Source organism: Balaenoptera musculus, chromosome 18, assembly GCF_009873245.2.
Source record: "Balaenoptera musculus isolate JJ_BM4_2016_0621 chromosome 18, mBalMus1.pri.v3, whole genome shotgun sequence".
NCBI classification, from domain to species: domain Eukaryota; kingdom Metazoa; phylum Chordata; class Mammalia; order Artiodactyla; family Balaenopteridae; genus Balaenoptera; species Balaenoptera musculus.
The window spans coordinates 70,189,411-70,209,654 of record NC_045802.1 but is presented as its reverse complement, the minus strand read 5'-3'; the positions used below and the strand labels follow the sequence as shown (position 1 = coordinate 70,209,654).

Genomic DNA, 20,244 nt, shown 5'->3' with positions numbered 1-20,244 from the left:
CCCGCTCGTCACAACTAGGGAAAGCCCGCGCACAGCAACGAAGACCCAATGCAGCCAAAAAAAAAAAAAAGAAAAGAAATTACTGGTATTATCTTAACCCCAAATCTCTCAAGGACATTATTTGAATGTCCAAGTGAAATTTAAGAATAACAACACAAAATATTTTCAAGAAAAATTTCCAAGATGTGTTTCCTTTACCTACTTGAAAACTGTTCCAAGATCTTTCGGTCAGTAAAATGTCTTTAATACAATCTAAAATATGAAATTAAAATGCATAGGTGATTTCCTAGAGCTGGTTGCTAAAATTTAAGAAGAAACACCAAGAGAATCCATCCAATTATAGTGATCAAAGATGCTATGCTTATCTGATTACTATTGTACTAATATTTGTTGGCTGCTAGCTGACACAGGAGAAGCAGCAAAGTTTTTCCCGACCTTGAAAACACGTTTGTGCTCTGATAATTATGTTCTGATATCATCTATATTTGGGAAGATCAACCATGTAAGAATTAATCTCTAAATGTGCGAGGAAGGATCTCCCAAATCGTAGCCAAGGCTCTACCAGGAGGAAAAGATATATTAGCCTGTCTCCAGCTACTGCCTAGTCTACTGTGCCACATCCTGTATCCAATCAAAGAGAGGATGGATTGTACGGTAGGAAAATCTAGACAGTGCTAAAGAATGAGAATCTGCACTATCCAGAGAGGATAGACCACCCGGCGTGAGAGTTGCGGTCCTTCCGCACGTGTATTCTGGCAGCTGCAGGGGTCCCCCAGCAACGTCATCCTTTGTGTTATGATGACTTTCACTTGGCGCCCCCTGGGGTTCTCTGCCCCGAGGTTTTCTCCAGCCGCAGAAGCCCGCTCTGATCCTGTACCTGTGAGGCATGCTGGATGTGGCCTGGCAGTTAACGTCTCCTAGAAGCAATCCTCAACCAATGACTGATGATATAAGAATTGTGTGTTTTACTCGGGCTCCTAGAGTTCCATCCTCTGTTCTGGGATGAAGCTCCAGTTGACCACAGCAGTAACTGGGTTGACAGCACAGTCTTAATCGGCTGCCCCTCCTCCATGCCACACTTTCCCACTCTCCTACCAGAAACTCCTTCCCCTTTCCAAGGACTTGCATCCAAATCCTTATCTCAGATTCTTACTTCTCACAGAGTTTCTCTACAAAAAAAATTCTAGTCTCTGGGGCAATTATATTTCTGATTGTATATCAAGTAATTGGTGTTCTGGTTTGTACATTGGTCTTTTACCAGTTCGGCTAATGGGAGTCAGGTCCCCCTGGGACACAGAGGACTCTGGGTAGATGGACAAATCCAGAGTGTAGACATGCAGAGTCAAGAATTAGTCTAAAAAATTATCACTTTGTGAGATGCTTTCTCACTTACCTAGTAAACATTTGATCTCTTCTAACAAGCAGATATATAGATGTGCCTTCATCTTTGGTTTCCTTCCCAAAGATAGAAAGAGAGATTCGCTGGGGGAAGTGGGGGGGCTGGTCATTTAATGGATATGTAGATATGACAGGTTTGTAAAATGTCAAGTACTTAACAACAACAATAAAAAGGACTATAATCTGTTTAGATATGTCTGATAACTAACACGAGTGAAAAGAGAATCTAAACTAAAAATAATATTGACATAAAGTCAAAACAGTGGGATATCACTCTGGGGGAAATTGTGGTTTAGAGAGAGATCTGTTAACTGAACTCCACAGCTCCAACCCTGAGTCTGGCACTTTTCAGTGATGGGGACATTGACACCTCAAACCTCACTCACTTTTCCATTTGTGAAATGAGAAAAGCAGGAACAATCTGTGAGGATGTCTGTCATGGGAATTGCGAGAGATAAACCACCCAGCCCAACAGTTATTAAAAAGGGCCTTTTCCCTTGGCTCACAGAGAAAGGAAAGAAGAAAATATTTTTGATCAAATTCCAAGTGTTTTATAGTTGGTTAGAGAGAGAGTAGCTAGATAGATGTACATGGAGGTCAGAGAGATGATAGAGATGGGTGGTGTGCCAGCCTTCCATCACTTGTATGTACATATGCGGGCTTTTCCCCCAATAACAGTGCCCAATTGCATTATGATAATTATCTTAAAGAGATAGAGTTATATTCTTTCAGTGTGATTCCACGTCCAGTTCACCTCAATCGTCCTGGAAACCTGGAAGGAACCGCAATCGGCATGCACCCTCTCTACAATACGGAGCTTTGCAAGACTGAACTAGAGCCATGGTGACCCCCTTTCCCTCCCCTGGATGAAGCTCAGGTGGACACTGGCAACATTCTACCCCTGGGACTCTCCTTTCTGCTGTGTTAACCTTCGTGACGACCCTCCACCTGCCTCATTCTTCCTTTGCGCTGTTTTTTACTTCAGTAAGCTCGTTTTGGGGTCTCAGAGCCATCATGGAAACTGAGTGTATATCTCTTGTGATTGTGTAATTAACTTGGAATATAGTCTTACTGCTTTATTTTCCAAGTCCCAGGTGATACTTACTTCCCCGATCCGTTTTTATCAGTAATCAAAACTGTAAACTGTTTGGTTGAAGCAAACCCTTTCACTGTCTTCAGAGGACTTGGTTTAGTCTCCACCATCTTTTATCGACAGCATGCTTTATCCTTTCACATACATACACGCGGACTAAACCAAGAGTCCAAGGTCCTTACCAACCTAACGGTATATTGCTCTTAGGTCTAATTGTGTATTGCTTTTTGTTTATCTTCTTTTTAACAGAATTTTTTTTTAAAACAGGAGAAGTAGGATAAGAAAGGCAGGTGAAGCAGGCTGCACGTAGGGAACAGAGGGCTGTGAGAATTGCTCACCTCCACAGACCACGCCGTCCAAGTCTTCGCAGCGGCGATCGTCACACTCACACGTCTTGCCATATACTTTGCCGCCTCCCGGAGGGTAGCAAGTGCATTCGCCACACTCACACTTCCCTGCAAAACACAAAGGCACAGTGCACTCAGTAGGAGGCTCACAGAATCAGGAAGGCTTTGAAAGGAAGCAAGCATCCTATTAGACTTCCTGGACCAGTTCTAGTCTGTAGCTGATAAGAGCTCAGCAAATACCTTTTCCTACCTCCCTAAGGTTAAGCTGAAGGTCAAGCACAAATGCCAAGGAGGTCGGTGGGAGCTGAAGTGACAACTCTTGGCTCATGTCGTTCCCATCTTCTACTTTCCACTTTCTGTTTCATTCATTTTTGAAGAATAATTCAACTATTAAACTCTCTGGGTATTTCATATTCCACTTATGATGAGACCATTTAACATAACTGAGTCAATTTTATATATTTTGACATAATTTGTCATAATGTTGTAATTTAAGAAAATATTTTTAGTGTGGGTCTGTCTGCCACATCAGAAAAAAAAAATGTTCATAGGTACATTTCAACCTGATATTTTAGTGATGATTTGGCATCAACTTTTGAGTTCACAGAAGTCATTTCAACATGGAACACATGTCCGAGTGCATGTCCTAAATATCTTATTATCCTTGACTTAAAGTTGAAAAGTATAAACATGTTTTGGAATGAGTTTGGTTCATAGTTTGGGGATTTCTTAACTATTTATCTTTATGTCTTTTGTCATTATTTCTGGAGCTGTAACTATGCCTCAAACACTATAATTTCTTCAATTCTGTCATTCTGTTTTCATAATACCACACATTGACTACCATTATCACTATCATTTTACTAAACAGGAAATGGAGACATACTGAGGCCAAGTTACTCTCCCTGGTGAACCAGTTCAAAATTTATATCCATTCTCATTACACTTAAAGTTTGTGCATCTAAACATTAAGCCATATTGTATCTTAATATACTCATAATGCAGCACCAGGAGGCTGTATGAGAAAGTACATTTCTTTTTTCCGAGGAATCGGTACCGGTTTGCCAGAAATTCAGCTGAGTGACTACTCTGAGACATCTGCTACTCTCTCTCATTATCCCAACCATCATAATTACACACCCACTGAAACGATCATAAGATACTTCAGGGCTGACCCAGCAATGTTATTAGTCATTCTGTTGCTGCATTTGTATCTCGTTAAAGAAATTCTACGCCGGGATATGATGGAAGAAAGAAAAATTAGTATTTAGAATCATATAATTTCAGAGCTGTAATTAAAGATAATCTAATGCAGTGACTCATAATCTTTTGTGGCAGAAGTGGCGGGGTTAGGATCCCTTTGAGAATCCAGTGAAAGATATGGCAACAGATAACGTTGTTCTGGCCACCCTTCAACCCATCGCTCCTCCAACTTGGAGGCAGTGCCAAGTTCAGCAGGAGTCAGAGCCCCTCCTCTTTCCCCAATGATACCCCCTCTTCCTATGGATTGGCAGACAGAACAGAGACACGCCAGATGCTCTTGGCCAGGGCTTGGATTCATGAAGGGGAAAGCAAGGCACAGGGCTGTGGCAGAATGCCCAGGGTAACAGCATAGCAGTGAGCACCCAGGGGTAGTAGAGCTCGGCACACAGAGGCTGAAGTTCAAAAGTGATGGCTGCCTTGGGCTGGTTCTCGGCAGTGCCTTGCTTCGCTGGGGTGCTGCGTGAGCTGACTGCCCAAGCTTGTGTTCTGAGCCTAAACTCTTCTAATAAAATGATTTTTCATCCCAGTTAATGACCTCGGTTTCTGTTGTACGCAGTCAAGACCTCTGACTGGTAGACCCAAGATCTCTCCCTGGAAAAATATACCAGCACGTGTTTATTTGCTATAAAATGTCAGGAGGATCCATGACTTTCTGCAGTTTATTTAATAGATGAGAAAACTCAAGTATGCTGAGGCTAAATGACGTTCTTAAGGCCAGCAAAGTAGACATCAGCAGTGTGGGTGCTAGAACCCAGATTTTCTGAGCCCTGGTTAATCTCCTGCTGTGCATAAACACGCTGGTTCTCTCATAGGTAGATGTGTGAAGGATAAAAACGATCCAGATTGTGGAGAGAGGCAAAATATAGGACCATCAGCAGCGTGGCCCTGTATGGTTAACTAGTCCATGGTGGACAGATGTGGGAAACTTCAGCCACATCATTCCGGACAGGTAATCCACTCCCAGTTACCAAGAAAACAACACTTTTTAAGTTTGAGGGCATATGTATTTATGCTGACCATTTTATTAGCATTTTGAGGCATACAGGAAGTTTCCTGAATATGTATTATTGACTTCTTTGAAAAGGATGAACTAACTACTGGCATATGTGTTTAAATATCTCCATCTCACTGTTTTCATTCTGGATAGGGTCTTCTATTTCTCCTTATCTCCCAATTTATCCCCCTCCCCCTTTATACAGTTGGATAGTAAAGTGTTAATATATGGTCCTAGGTACTTTTTTTTTCCTGATAGATTGTAATTCAAGCATCTGTTTAAAATATCAGACAATAATTAACCATTTTGCAATTCATTTTTTAGGCCATGTATCTGTTGGTGTTTTAAAAATATGTTAAGGCAAATATTAGCTGAATTAACTTTATGTATGTAGCTCTAATTTATTTTATAGGATACAGTAGATTCTGATGGGATGGCAAAGCATTCAGCATCAAGAAAGGCTAATTTGTCACAGATAGAAAGACAAAGAAGAGTAAATTCTTCATGCGGTCCACATTTTAAAGGGCATTATTTTGCTGTCTCAGTTCACAACTTCACTCCATTCACTACCAGGACATAGACCTGCCAGGTAAATTTCCGCTCATCCTTTAAGATCCAAAGTAAACTCCACCAAATCCATGACACTTGCACCCTCCTAATCACTCATCTTCACAAAAACACCAGAATTAACTGCACTTCTCCTGTGTCCTCATAATGTTTAAACCAATATTTATTGAACAGATGCACTAAATAATAATCACATGTAAATAGTTTGCTAACATTGACACAAAGCATGAGCTTTAATGGAAGAACTTGAATTTAGAATAAGACGTTTCTCCCTGGAATGCATAGGCATTTCCAATCACCTGAATACCTTCATTTGTGTTTTCCACAGTTACATCAATGAAATACGTTCCACAGCAAATTCATCACCTTTATTCACAAACTTACTCCTTTTCCTGGATTCTTTTATCCCAGAGAAGGTCGCTATTCATTTAATCTGTCACTGAGTCTTGAAAAAACTTGATGACATACTTGATTCCTTCCTTCTTTTAATTAACCATTCTTCTCCTTTCAATTTCAAATTTCATAAAATCTACTTCTTAAAACATAGCTATGATGATGTAACTCCCCTTCCCATGATGGTCCCACATGAACTTTAAGGCAGAGATCAAATTTCTCAACAGGGCTTTCTACACAAGACCCAACTCACTTTCCTAAGCTTGTACCCAACATTCACAGTGCACTCATGTTCAGAGACTTTGTTTTTGTGCTCCATTTCTTCTCTCTGCCATGCACTCTACAACTTTCTCTATAAAATTTGACCTAGTGTTCAATAGCCAGCTTAAATCTGAAATACTCTATAAACCCTTGCTTGCCATCCCTGTTTGGTCACCTGGAGGATTTGTTCCTTCTCTCTGATTCCACAGTACTTGGTTCACACCATTAGTAAATCAGTGAATGCACACTTTATACTAAATAAATACATGTCTGAACCCTACCATAAATAGTGATCTATTTACGGTCCAGGCTGATTTGTAACCTGTTAGCAGCCAGCAAAGTTCTCTGTTGAGGTAGTAGCAAACACAAGCCTCAGAATGGGAGAAAATATCTGCAAATGAAACAACTGACAAAGGATTAATCTCCAAAATATACAAGCAGCTCATGCAGCTCAATATCAAAAACAAAACAAAAACAAACAACCCAATCCAAAAATGGGTAGAAGACCTAAATAGACATTTCTCCAAAGAAGATATACAGATGGCCAACAAACACATGAAAAGATGCTCAACATTACTAACCATTAGAGAAATGCAAATCAAAACCACAATGAGGTATCACCTCACTCCGGTCAGAATGGCCATCACCAAAAAATCTACAAACAATAAATGCTGGAGAGGGTGTGGAGAAAAGGGAATCCTCCTGCACTGTTGGTGGGAATGTAAATTGATAGAGCCACTATGGAGAACAGTATGGAGGTTCCTTAAAAAACTAAAAATAGAACTACCATATGACCCAGCAATCCCAGTACTGGGCATATACCCAGAGAAAACCATAATTCAAAAAGATACATTTACCACAATGTTCACTGTGGCACTATTTACAATAGCCAGGACATGGAAGCATCCTAAATGTCCATCGACAGATGAATGGATAAAGAAGATGTGGCACATATATACAATGGAATATTAGCCATAAAAAGGAACGAAACTGAGTTATTTGTAGTGAGATGGATGGACCTAGAATCTGTCATACAGAGTGAGGTAAGTCAGAAAGAGGAAAACAAATACCGTATGCTAACGCACATATATGGAATTTTAAAAAGCGGTACTGATGAACCTAGTGGCAGGGCAGGAATAAAGACGCAGATGTACAGAACAGACTTGAGGGCACATGGGGGGAAGGGGAAGCTGGCATGAAGTGAGAGAGCAGTAGTGACATATATACACTACCAAATGTAAAACGGATGGCTAGTGGGAAGCTGCTGCATAGCACAGGGAGATCAGCTCAGTGCTCTGTGATGACCTAGAGTGGTGGGATAGGGAGGGTGGAAGGGAGGCTCAAGAGGGAGGGGATATGGGGATATATGTATACATATAGCTGATTCACTTTGTTGTGAAACTAACAAAACATTGTAAAGCATTTATACTTCAATAAAGATGTGAAAATAAAATAAAATACTTTAAAAAATAAAATAAAAATAAATTCAGAAAGAAAAAAAATAAGAAATTAGTCTACTCTCCTTTATTTACTAAATGGTATTATTTCAATGATTAGTTTAATGTTATGGAGATGTAACTGTGGATTCTCAGATGATTATCAAATTAATATTCTGATAAGTAAGAATGAAGGATAATGGAAGTTTGCAGGTCTAGCACTAGCAAGTACTCTTTTATATAACAAATTGAGAGGAAAATCTAAAGAAAGATATATTCAAAAATGCAAATAAACCAAGTAATTTTTAAAAAGACAATCCAGGAAAAGGATGAAAAGGATGGAAATAACTGTCTGAAAAGAAATTAATTCAGTCAACATCATCAATATCATCCAACCAAAACTTAACTGAAATTTACACTGAGTCTGCCCACTCCAGTTAAATTTTAATAAATTTAACCTTTAAGGACATACAAAAAGTTAGTCCAAAGACATACTTTTATAATGGATTGCAATCCCTATGAATTGTATTTAAAGGCTCTTATACACTAGCAAAGAAGGGTAATGAAGTAAAGCAGATACGTAGAAGTTCTGATTAAAACAGATTTTACTTAAGCATTTCAAATTTGACACTTCTACAAAATACAGTAAAAGTTTAAGTCAGAACATGGACAAAAAAGCATAGTTTATAGCTCATCTAGTTTATACTGAAGATATAAAATTAAGAAAGCCATTTAAAAACTTTTAATAGTAGAGGGAATACAGGTAAAGTACATGAGCACACACACCCTATAGGGTTACAGAAGGTTCCTGGAAAAGGTGAATTCGGAATGAGTCTTAAAGTGTTTGTTAAATGTTAATCAGGCAAAGAAGAAAGAAAATAAATTTTAACATAAGATTCAGTTAAAAGAATGGGCTCTGATTTTAAATAAACCTGGATTTTAATCCTGGCACATCCAATGTTAAATGTGATTCTTTGGAAGACTAAGTTAAACCTCATTTATCATGGCTACAGGATGGGAATAATAATAACACTGATCACATAAAATTTTGGTTAGGCTAAATATTATCATGCATATCAAGTACATAGGACAGGACCTGACACATAGTAAGTGGCCCATAAATAATAGATGTTATTATTTATATTTTTATAATTAAAAAAACATATTGGGAGGCTTGAATTTCAGTAACTCACATAAAATCCATTCCTCTACTTTCTGATTCTATTTCTCTAAAAAAATAAACCAACTGTATTTCCTGATCCAGAATGAGATTATTTAAGAAGAACACCGTATCATCAAATGCACCTGCTAGCCTGGGAACAGAAGGTACACTCTCTACAACCTTATTTTCTTCCACTTTTTAAAAGGGCAAAACCACGCTTGCAGTACATGCTCAATATTTGGAGAGTAATTAGAGGCTCACATAAAACAGAAAAGAGATTAGCACTTTACTAACACAGTCCTCCTTTGCCTAAAATAATAGGTTTACCATAGCAACCTGATTGTACTAGGAAAAGCTCCTGCCAAATGCATCCGAAGTTCCCTTGAAATTTCTATGAGAAGGAATTAAACACTTCAGAACTATAATATTCTGCACCATTTCATCTAAGTACAAATATTTTGTGTGTGAGAATAAAGTAATCTTCCATCAGACATTTGAAAGTGAAGAGGCAACTTTCACCTTCCATTTCAAAATGAGCAGTGAGACTTCTTATAATTCAAGCCACACTTTGACACTACATTTGCTAGCCAAGGAAGAGATGCTTGTAACTTTTTTAAAACAGGGATAAATGTCAATCCTTCTGTTTGTGTTTTCTTAGTATACAAGGATTAAAGTAATAAATCACAGACCTTTGTGAGGAAATAAGACATTTAAGCAAATGTTGTACTGATATAGTTTTCTGTTGTTTGCCCTTAGAGTGTCTAAAATTGAAACTGGGATATGGGAGTAGCAGGCTTCACTTTTCTCTAAAGGTTTTCCAAGGTATTGAGCAGAACTTCACAGAGGAAGTCTATTAGACCTCTAAGTAAGAGTATCTCATTATTTCAACCTTAAGATTAGTTTCTATTACAATAACTAAAATTACTCGATTCATTTATTTCTAACAAAAATTTTATAAATTAGGTAGCAATATCATACTTGTTTACCAATATAACTCAGAAACTATGTGATAGACCCAAGGTTAAAAAAATCAGAGAAAGAATGAGGTTGGAAATGTGGAGCTTAAGTAATTAATCAATGTGGCCCATCCTGAATGAGTCAATATAAATTAGAATAAGAATTTCATTCTTTGTAGCTGGTAAACTCATTGACTGGCCAGTGGGCAGTACCTTGCTTCAGAAACAAGGTTTTGGGATTCTGCAAACAAAAATCCTATCACATCCAGGTCTATGCCTGGTATTGAATTATTGATTCCATAGGTCATAAATAAACACATGCAATTGTAATTCACCATGAAAGACTCTATGGGACAAATGTCAAAGATATACACAGACAACAAATGCCATTCACTAGTAAAAGAGCTGATACAGAGAAACGTTTCTATAGAAAGTTTCTTGACGATAAACTATATTTGGGCAAAAGAGGGATAAGGTAGAATCAGGCCTTAATCACTTTTAAATTCTTGCTTGGTTTTGTTACTTTAAAAAATTCAAAAGTGTGAGTGAATATATCACTTCCTTAATACACATTTCAGGAGTGATAATTAAACTGATTTGAAACAACTGTGGACTTTCTTCCCACATCAGGGATAATTAGAGAATTTACTTTACAAATTGAACAATGAAATCCATCTAACAATAAATAATACATTTCCATCAACAACAAGCTAATCCTTTAAAATAAAGGAAAAATATATCATAAAGCAATATTTTCTACTGATAACTTATCTTTTAATTATTCTTTATTTCTGAATCTACCAATATTCGTTTTCCCAAATCATAAAACATTAGAAAGAACATTGAGTATATATGTAAGTGTATACATATATCAGAATATATGAGTATATGTACATTTAAATTTGAAGCTATTGTAACTCCATGTGAGAAACTTATCCTCAAATGGTTCATGTAAAAAAAGTTCTTTGTACTATTCTTCAGTCTTCTAAGATCAAAAGTATTTCAAAATAAAAATATTTTAAATTTTAAAAATATGCAAGTAAAATTCTAAACATAATTTATCTATGCAGCTAAATGTTTTTTAAAAAATAAAGTCTTATCAATAATTATGTATACACTTAGCCACATGTTTTACATTCACTTTTGGAAAATATCCTTTAACGTCATATTCAGGATTTAAGCCAATTTTTTTCAATAAAGCAGTGTCAAATATATGCAGAGCCTGGGAATCATGTAGTCAAAAATGTCAGAAATTCAATAAACTTAAAATTTAAGGCTATAGTGAACTTGCTTTAACTTTGTCATTTTATAGCACAGTTAACATATTCAGGATTAATAGGTAAGAGTTACAGGGACACAGAGTTTAATATACTGTAATAAATAACATTATACACATCAGAGTAGTCCATTACGGAATGTGCTGCCGTGGTAGGGAGTAAGCGTCCATCACTGAAGGAATTGAAGCCAAGAAGGCAGTCTTTGATAAGAGTTAAGAGTTTGTGCTCTGGATTCAGAAAGACCTAAGATAGAATTTAATATCCACCACTTAGATGCTCTATAATCTTAGAAAATAACTAAACCTTTCTATTTTAAAATTTTCAAAATTGGGAATACCTACTTAATAAGTAACTTTAAAGACACCAAAACAGATATATATTTTTTTAAGTATTACTGTTTGGATTTCCTAAGTACCACTGTGATATTTGTTTGTGGCACAGTGTTTAAACTTTAAGAAAAAAAATAATAAATGTATAACTTGAAGAGTAAAAGGCTTCCACAAATAGAACCACATATTATAATTTTATATAACTGAAAGTAATATACCATTTTTTCACAGCTAATCTGTTTCTCCCTCAATATGAATGTCTACTTCCTTTTTTGCTCTGCCAACAATATATTTCAGATAACTTATGGTTTCTGTACTAAGTAATGCTACTTCTTTAAAAGGTATTTTATTCTGACATTATTTTTCAACAAACTCCTATGGCACCTGAAAGTCCTATCTCCGTTTTGTCTCTAGCCTCAGAAATAATTTTTGACTAGCAAGACGTCAATATATAAGTCAAAGCCTTCTAAGGCAGCCTGGATTTAAGTGGCCAAGATCCTAGAGAAAAAGGAACCATAGGGTAGTGAGTTCTACCCAATACACAAATAATCCCCTTCATGCATTTGTCAAGCCTGAAACTTTTTAGGGCAAGAGGATAAAGCATTAAGCAGAAAGCAACATCTAAAAGATGAATAAACTAAACAGAGCTTTTGGTTTTTTCATCTGGCTGGAAAGACAGTACTTGGAACTTGGGGACCTTTGAGAAGGAGGGCATTGATAAACATAACATAAACATCCCAGGTTTTCACTTTAGAAATCATTTTAATGTCTGATTGGATTGAGGTTATCTGTCTTTGTACATATGTCTGCCAGACAAAAAGTAAATTATCTCTTCATGGAAGATAACATCATTCACAAAATTCTACCAATTTTATTAAACAATATTTGTACCCAATTTAAAAAAATAGGTATATCAATAGACAAGACAGAATGACTAAAAAGGAAAGAGAAAAATAGACAATATAAAAAGGTCCAAAAATGATACAGGTGACCAAACTAGAATTGTCAGTAATGGACTTTAAAATAACTATGATTAATATATTCAAAAAACTATATTACTAAATGGAGAAATTATTCAGAGAATCATCTATAAAAAATGAAGTAGAAATTCTGAATTTAAAAATACAGTTACTGAAATTAAAAATTGAATAAAGAGAGTCAATGGCAAATCAGACACAGGAGAAGAGAGGCTTAGTAAACTGGAAGATAGGTCAGTAGAAAATATCCAGACTGAAGCATAGAAAACAAAAAGAATGAATTAAAAAAGCTTAAGAAATACACTGGACACGAAATAATATCCAAAGCATCTAATTGGGTACCCAGAAAAAAAGACAGGATGAAGCAGAAGTAATATTTTAAGAGGTCATAGATAAGACACTTCCAATAGTGCTGTAATGGACTGAATTGTGTCCCCTCACCCCCACCAATCCACATGTTGAAATCCTAATCTCCAGTACCTCAGAATGTGACTATATTTGGAGATAAGATATTTAGAGAGGTAATTAAGGTTAAATAAGGTCATTAGAAAGGGCCCCAATCCTAGTGATTTTATGAGAAGAGAAGATTAGGACACAGACACACACAGAGGGGAGACCATGTGAAGACACAAAGAGAAGATGGCTATCTACAAGCCAAGGAGAGAGACCCTCAGAATAAATCCAGGTTGCTCACATTTTGATCTTGCACTTCCAGCCTCCAGGCCCAGAGGAGATAAATCTCCATTGTTTAAGCCACCCAGTGCGTGATACTTTGTTATGGCAGCCCTAGCAAACTAATACACATGCCCAAAGAATTTAAGTTATGGATTCAAGAAGCTTCATAAAGCCTAAGGAGAATAAATAAAAAGAAAACTACACAGCATCACTGACACACAGCATAGTCAATTGCTGAAAGACAAAGAGAAAATCTTAAAAATAGTTAGAGATAAAAAGATGTATTACTTTCAAAGGAAAAAAACAAGAAGATTGACAACTGAATTGCCAAAATAAATGCTTAAATCACATGGCAATGGAATGACGTCTTTAAAATCCTGAAAGAAAGTGCCAAATTAGAATTCCATGCCTAACAAAAATATCCTACCAATTTGATTACAAAATGAGAACGTTTCCAGACAAACAAAAACTAAAATAAGTTGTCACTAGAAGAGGCTTATCAGAATAAATATTAAAGAAAAAATTTCCTCACACAAAAAGAAAATGATCCATCCAAAACATAAGCATTAAAATAAAGAAAATAGTGAAAAATGAAAGTAAGTATAGGGGAAATCTAAATGAAAAAAAAACACTCTACAAAATTAAAATAATGTTTTGTAAAGGTCAGTCTAGAACTTAAATTGCACGATGCTAGAATAACCTTGACAACAAAATCACACAAGGACATTACAGGAAAAGGATGTTACAAATTAATATCTCTCACGAACTTTAAATCCAACAATTTTCAAAAAATCATTTCCAAATGTGTTTAGTCCAGGATTAGAGGGTTGGTTTAACCGTTTAAAAATCCATCAAAATATTTCACCACATTCACAGAAAAAAAATCATATTATAATCTAAATAGATGCACACTGTATATTTGATAATATTCAACACTCCTTCATGAGGAAAGAATAAAGGAATAGACGGTAACTTCCTAATTCTGATGAAGGTAATCTAAAATAAATCTACAGCAAACAACACATTTGGAAGTAAAGTATTGAAAACACTTTCCCCAAGACTGGGAGCAAGACAAGAATGTCCACTATCTCCATTTCTAAACAACATTGTACAGACTTCTTATCAAGTGCTCTAAAGCAAAAAAAAAAAAAAAAAAAAAGAAAGAAAGAAGATGCATAAAGAAAGAAGAAATAACACTGTCATTATTCACGTATGCATGATTATGCTGGTAGAAAATCCAAAAAACCTACATATAAAGTATTAAAATTAAGAAGCAAATTCAGCAAGGTTATGAGACACAACTGGTTAATATTAAAAAAATTAGTTCTATTTTGTATAGCAAAAACAAAAACTTAGGACAAGAACTTTTTAAAGATATAATTTTGATAACATAATGGTATGTAAATGCAGAGGGACAAAAATAGCCAAAGCATTGTTGTCAAAGAAAAGTGGGTGGAGAAATTACAATACCAGATTTTAACACATACTATAAATTTATAGCATTTAAGAGTGTATTGCTGGTAAAATATTAGACAAATAGACAAATGGAACAGAATAAAAACACTGGAAAAAGACCCATGCAATATAAGGTCACTTTATTTATGACAGAGGTGACATCACAGTACAATGCGGAAAGGCTGATTTTTCAATAAGTGGTTCTGTCTAGCCTGGACTAGTCACTTTTGCTTTTCAGAGATTGCTATCTGTTCTCTTCTCACATATTGTTACACTAAGCTGTTGAACTAAATGATCTCTAAAGCGTCGCAGGTGTATTCACAGAATTTGATTCATAAATCATCAATTGTAGCTACCAGTCCTGTTTTCTAGTTAAATGTTCCAAATATGTCTGGTCAAGTTGTATAACTTGTTAGACTCTAACAGCAGCTACCAAGGTATTACTTGCAGTATTTTTCTCAAAGACTGTTACTATGCAATGCAAATATAAAAATCATACTAATTTATACAACTTATACCTAAATATTTAAATTATGGCCTTCCATCACAAATAGAAAGTTGCTTGTGGTTCCCTTCAAATCAATTTATTTTCTAGAGAAACTAAGACCAACACTTCCTACCATTGGCTATAAAGTAATAGTAGTTAAATATAGAAACATAATTCCAAATAATGGAACTTACTAGGGTCATAAGTGATCCAGATTGATGGAAATATAGATATATTCTCAAAGTATATCCTAATGAATATTGCTTGTAAAGGCAAAAAGACAGTAGTTAAAAGTCATGGAAACAGTTCAGACTGTGGGAAGACGTATGAGAAAAATTGCCTGACCTTCTTTTTCACTATTTCAAGATAATGAAATACTTAGTCATAGCAGAGACCATAGAGACTTCATGGCTAATCTTAGCTACCTAGAAAAACTGAATGATAACCAAATCGATGAGGGTGCCCTACGTTTCTTGGACACTACCAGATAAGAGGAAACATTTCATTTTGATAAGAGCATCACAGGGTAGTGTAGAGATGTAGGAAGAAAGAGAAATATGCTTCCAATTAAGGGAAAGAGGAAAGAAGGAGGGTGCTAAAAGAGAAAGAACTCTCAAATACCTGTGATTATCTGCTTGTATCAGCAATGGAAAAGAAGGTCAGAAAATAAAGGTATTGGAAACGCAGATCTTTCATGCAAACCTTCACATCTCCCTGACTATAGGGAAATGTAGGAGAAATAGTAGTTTGTGTGAAATAAAACCTGATCTTACTTTGGGTCCCTTCATATTATGAGTTAATCTGTGCTTATGTGTCTCTCTTATTCAAATCTTCAATAAAATCAAAGGAGTGAATATAAAATAATAAAAACAAAACAAAACAAAATCACATGTAATTGCTAATGGTCAAAAACATTTATGCCCTTGCTTGAAAAGCAATGTCTTTTTTGAAGGAACAGGAAATTGCAATATCAGCTCTTCAGTGAAATGACTTCTGCTTTCACCTGATGTATCAAAAGAAATAGGCCATTCAATCACTCATAGCAATAATAGTTAACATTGCTACTGCAAAAGCTATTCAGGGAATGAAATGAGGTAATAAAAGAAAACAAAGAAAGCTATGAGATCAGATGCTTTAAACAATGATAAACTCTACATCACGCAAAAAGCAGTGTTGGAGGAACCCTGATTACTCTTGTCTTGAGACATCTTTGGTTTAAATACATCTGATTGCCTGAGAGTCCAAAGGATTGATTGCTTGCCCATGATGTGTTATGTAATGAGAAACTGCATTAATTCCACTGGGAATTTTAATTTGCATATTCCTTTTTTTTTTCTTCTAGCAAATGACAACTGCTGTGTGGGAAGTATAGTTAATAAACATTCTAAACTTATTCTCTTCCAAATCTAAGTCTCTTGTTTATCCTCCACTTCATTTTAAATTTTATTCATTTATTTTTGGTGGGGATATATGATTTTAAATATGAGTTTTTATTAACTTTCACTTTTTGAAATAGTATTACAAAAGATATATTACAATGAAGTACATAGTATGTAGGCTTTAGCTTCCAGCAATATGAAGAACAAAAAAATATTGGACCTAAAATAAAGTGTCTATTCCATTGCTGGGCTTATGAAGTCATGTAATTCTTCATAAACTATGAGCTGGGGACTTCCTTGGTGATGCAGTGGTTAAGAATCCGCCTGCCAATGCAGGGGACGCAGTTTCGAGCCCTGGTCCAGGAAGATCCCACATGCCGCGGAGCAACTAAGCCCGTGCGCCACAACTACTGAGCCTGCACTCTAGAGTCCAAGAGCCACAACTACTGAGCCCGCGTGCCACAACTACTGAAGCCCACGAGCCTAGAGCCCGTGCTCCACAACAAGAGAAGCCACCACAATGAGAAGCCTGCGCACCACAATGAAGAGTAGTCCCCACTCAGTGCAACTAGAGAAAGCCCGTGCACAGCAATGAAGACCCAACGCAGCCAAAAATAAATAAATTAAATAAATAAATTTATTTAAAAAAAACAAACTATAAGCTGGAACAAGGGCAATTACCATAAGCCCATATGAAAGAGGTCCTGAGGGTAAAAGCCTACATCAGCACTTCAAGCAATTTAAGTGTGGAAGTTGAATTTGAGACTCCTTGAGTAAAGTGGAGACTCTGGAAAGAAGGCTAAAGAGATCCAAGATCAGTAATATCCTGGGGGAATCTAACACAAATCCTCACTGAAGAAAGGTGTCCTGAATTTACACTTGAAGATTTTCCAGCGTTTAGAATAAACCATGTATAAGCTTACAACTGAAGACCAACAAATAGGTACACACAAGGAAACAAACCACCATGAGTGAAAGCCAGCAAAAACAATATTAATTTTAGCTCTGTGCTACAGACTTGATATTGTCTAGAAACCTGTCTTGCTATCTTTTTTCTTGAATATATTTTCCATAGTGACTCTAATATCTGTATCTGATAATCCCAGTAAATGGGTCATTTATGCATGTATTTCTATTGGCTGTTGTTGTTTCCTTGGTTCTGTTTCTTATTTCTCTGACTGAATGTCAGAAATTGCATATGGAAAGATTACAGAGCCTCTGGATGATAGCCTTTTCCCCAGAAATAGTTCACTTTTGTAAGCAGATACAGCAATGTGTCTCATCCTGGGGAAATTTTGCCCCCCAGGGGACATTTGGCAATGTCCGGAGATATTTCTGACTGTAATGATGGGTTGGAGGTGCTACTGACATCTAGTAAGTAACGAACAGAAACACTGCTAAACATCCTACAAAGCACAGGACAGCCCCACAGCAAAGAATTATCCAGCCCAAAATATTAATAGTGCTGCTATTGAGAAACCCTAAGATAAGTGACGGCAGATCACCTTAATCCAAATAGAGATGAGCTCCCCTGAGGCTGAGTTGCATTTATTCCTTGTTTACCCCTGCCCTTTCCAAGAGGTCCAAGCACACTGGCATCTGCACTCATGCACACACATACATGTGCACATATGGACACTCACATGAAAATTGGCCCACCCGAGTCTATACTTCCTCCTTTAAGACTGACCATTGTCACCCCCTCTAAGAAGCATTGTCTGCCACTTCCTGAGTCCCCATACACAACCACCACTGAAGGCTTGATTAGGTATCACTATGATGTTTAAAACAGAACCTTGGCAGCACTCTAGCCTGATATACTGATCAATCTAAACAGATACTGGTTGATCTAAAATGTACTCCATGGTGTTGAGTCTGCTTTACAGTTTTTAATCTAGGCTGCTCATCTGCATCTTGTATTCAGTTTTTATGCAAATCGTTAAAAGTTTATGCCATTACCTAAGACTGCCACTCACTATATTTTTTAAATGTATTCTCCCATTATCCCCTATTAAAAAAATCACTTCCCTAGTTTCAAATCAAGATTTTTAAATATCACACACACACACACAAACACACACACTAAAACACTAAGTCCCTTTTACTTTTAAAATTATGATTTAACTGATTTAAATGTAGTATTATCAAGGCAATACATAATTATAAATCAATGCAGGATAAATGTAAATGAAAATAAAATAATACATATAAGGCAGGAAATCCCCCGTTAAACTCAGCTCCAGGGACAATTACTGTTAACATTGTAATGAATTTCCTTCTAGACTTTCATCTACACTTATTTTTACATATATGAGTAAACAAGGCAATATAATTTTATCTCAAGTTATAACATGAATATTTTAGCTAGGAGCATGTTGTAAAGGATTCATTTTAATTAAGATCGTTCTTCCAGTAGCCCTTTCCATGACCTAAGCTATGGCTGGACTTAATCCCAAAGTATGGTATTACATTTTTTAAAGAGCAGATATATCTGGTACCAGCCCAAACCTCTACTGCACACACTTGAATTCCTCCTGTTGTCAGAATTTCAAGTGGATTAATTTACTTAAAACTTGACTTACTGGCCATTCACTCTGGGTAGAGACAGAATACTGATTTAGTCACTTAAAAATCAGTTAGTAGGCCATCTGTGGGAGAAGAAATTCATCTTTCTACACTATTCTTTTGAAATTGCTCATAAACTCTTACAAATGAGCTTCTTTGTCATGCGTGCCACCCAAGGGATAAGAAGAGATGGAAAGGTCGGGGGGAAGTCTTTCCTTTGCCCCCTTCACTCAGGGTTGTACTAATGCAGATTACTCAATTGAGAACCATTTGTTCTCTGCTTCATAATCTGTGGAGACAATCATTAATATTCAACCACGTGAACAGCATTCTAGGTGTTGTATGGAACACAGAGGGAGAGAGGCTAAAATCTAAATCAAATAGATGAGTCTATGAAGACTGATGGCCCCAAGGAAGAGAAAGTTACCCTCCAATATGAATTCCAGCTTCCACAGAATGAAAACTGACCTCAACATATTTCGTAACTATAAAGAAAACTACTACTGTACTTTGGGCAGGTTTAGCTAATATGTAAGGAGAGTAATACAAAATAAAACAAATCAAAATGAAAGAAAGGGGCCCATAGTAACATGCAGAATGGGGATAAGAATGTATCATAAGATGATTTTTAAAAAGTTTTATTTTATGTGTGATGGGCAAGTGAGGAGGAAAGTAAAATTATACCTTCGGTGTAATTTGTTTATGGATTTGGTGTATGTGTTAGGCTGTTTACCAGGATCAGTATATCATCAGATCATCAGAGAGGTGGCAGGTTTGATAAAGGCTTAAAACAATGAATTAAATGAAATGTTAACAATAAATAATTTATTTAAAAAGTAAATGATGAATTTTTATGCAACTCCAATTAAAAACTGAAGGTACACTGGGCTAAGCACAATTTTAAACCTCACTGATTTAATACAACCTAAATGTAGCAATTATATTCATACTCACATTTTAACCCACACACACTACATCAGCTTCATTATGTTTAAGGCCACGTCAAGGCACTTTCCTTTCCGCATCTGGGCTAGTTTCCCATCAGAGGCAATACGGGGAACACAGTCTAATCAACTTAATCAACACTATCTGAGCACAAGAGGAAACTGAATATATATCTAAGATGTATTTTATTGACAAAAAAGAAGTAAGTAAGGAGGATGTGAAAATATATTATGTACACGTGGAGCTGCAAAAAATGTTAAACTATTCCCCCAAAACATGTTCAAT

General features: G+C 36.2%; 1 protein-coding gene across 2 annotated transcripts in view; it reads right to left on the bottom strand.

The window, feature by feature from the left end:
- Nucleotides 1-20,244, bottom strand: part of ITGBL1 (integrin subunit beta like 1) — a 211,786-nt gene that overhangs the window by 21,307 nt on the left and 170,235 nt on the right. For both annotated transcript variants that reach the window (XM_036831493.1, XM_036831494.1), the window contains one exon: nucleotides 2,830-2,946. In XM_036831493.1, coding sequence (XP_036687388.1) covers nucleotides 2,830-2,946 — 117 coding nt within the window. The remainder of the gene's footprint in view (nucleotides 1-2,829; nucleotides 2,947-20,244) is intronic.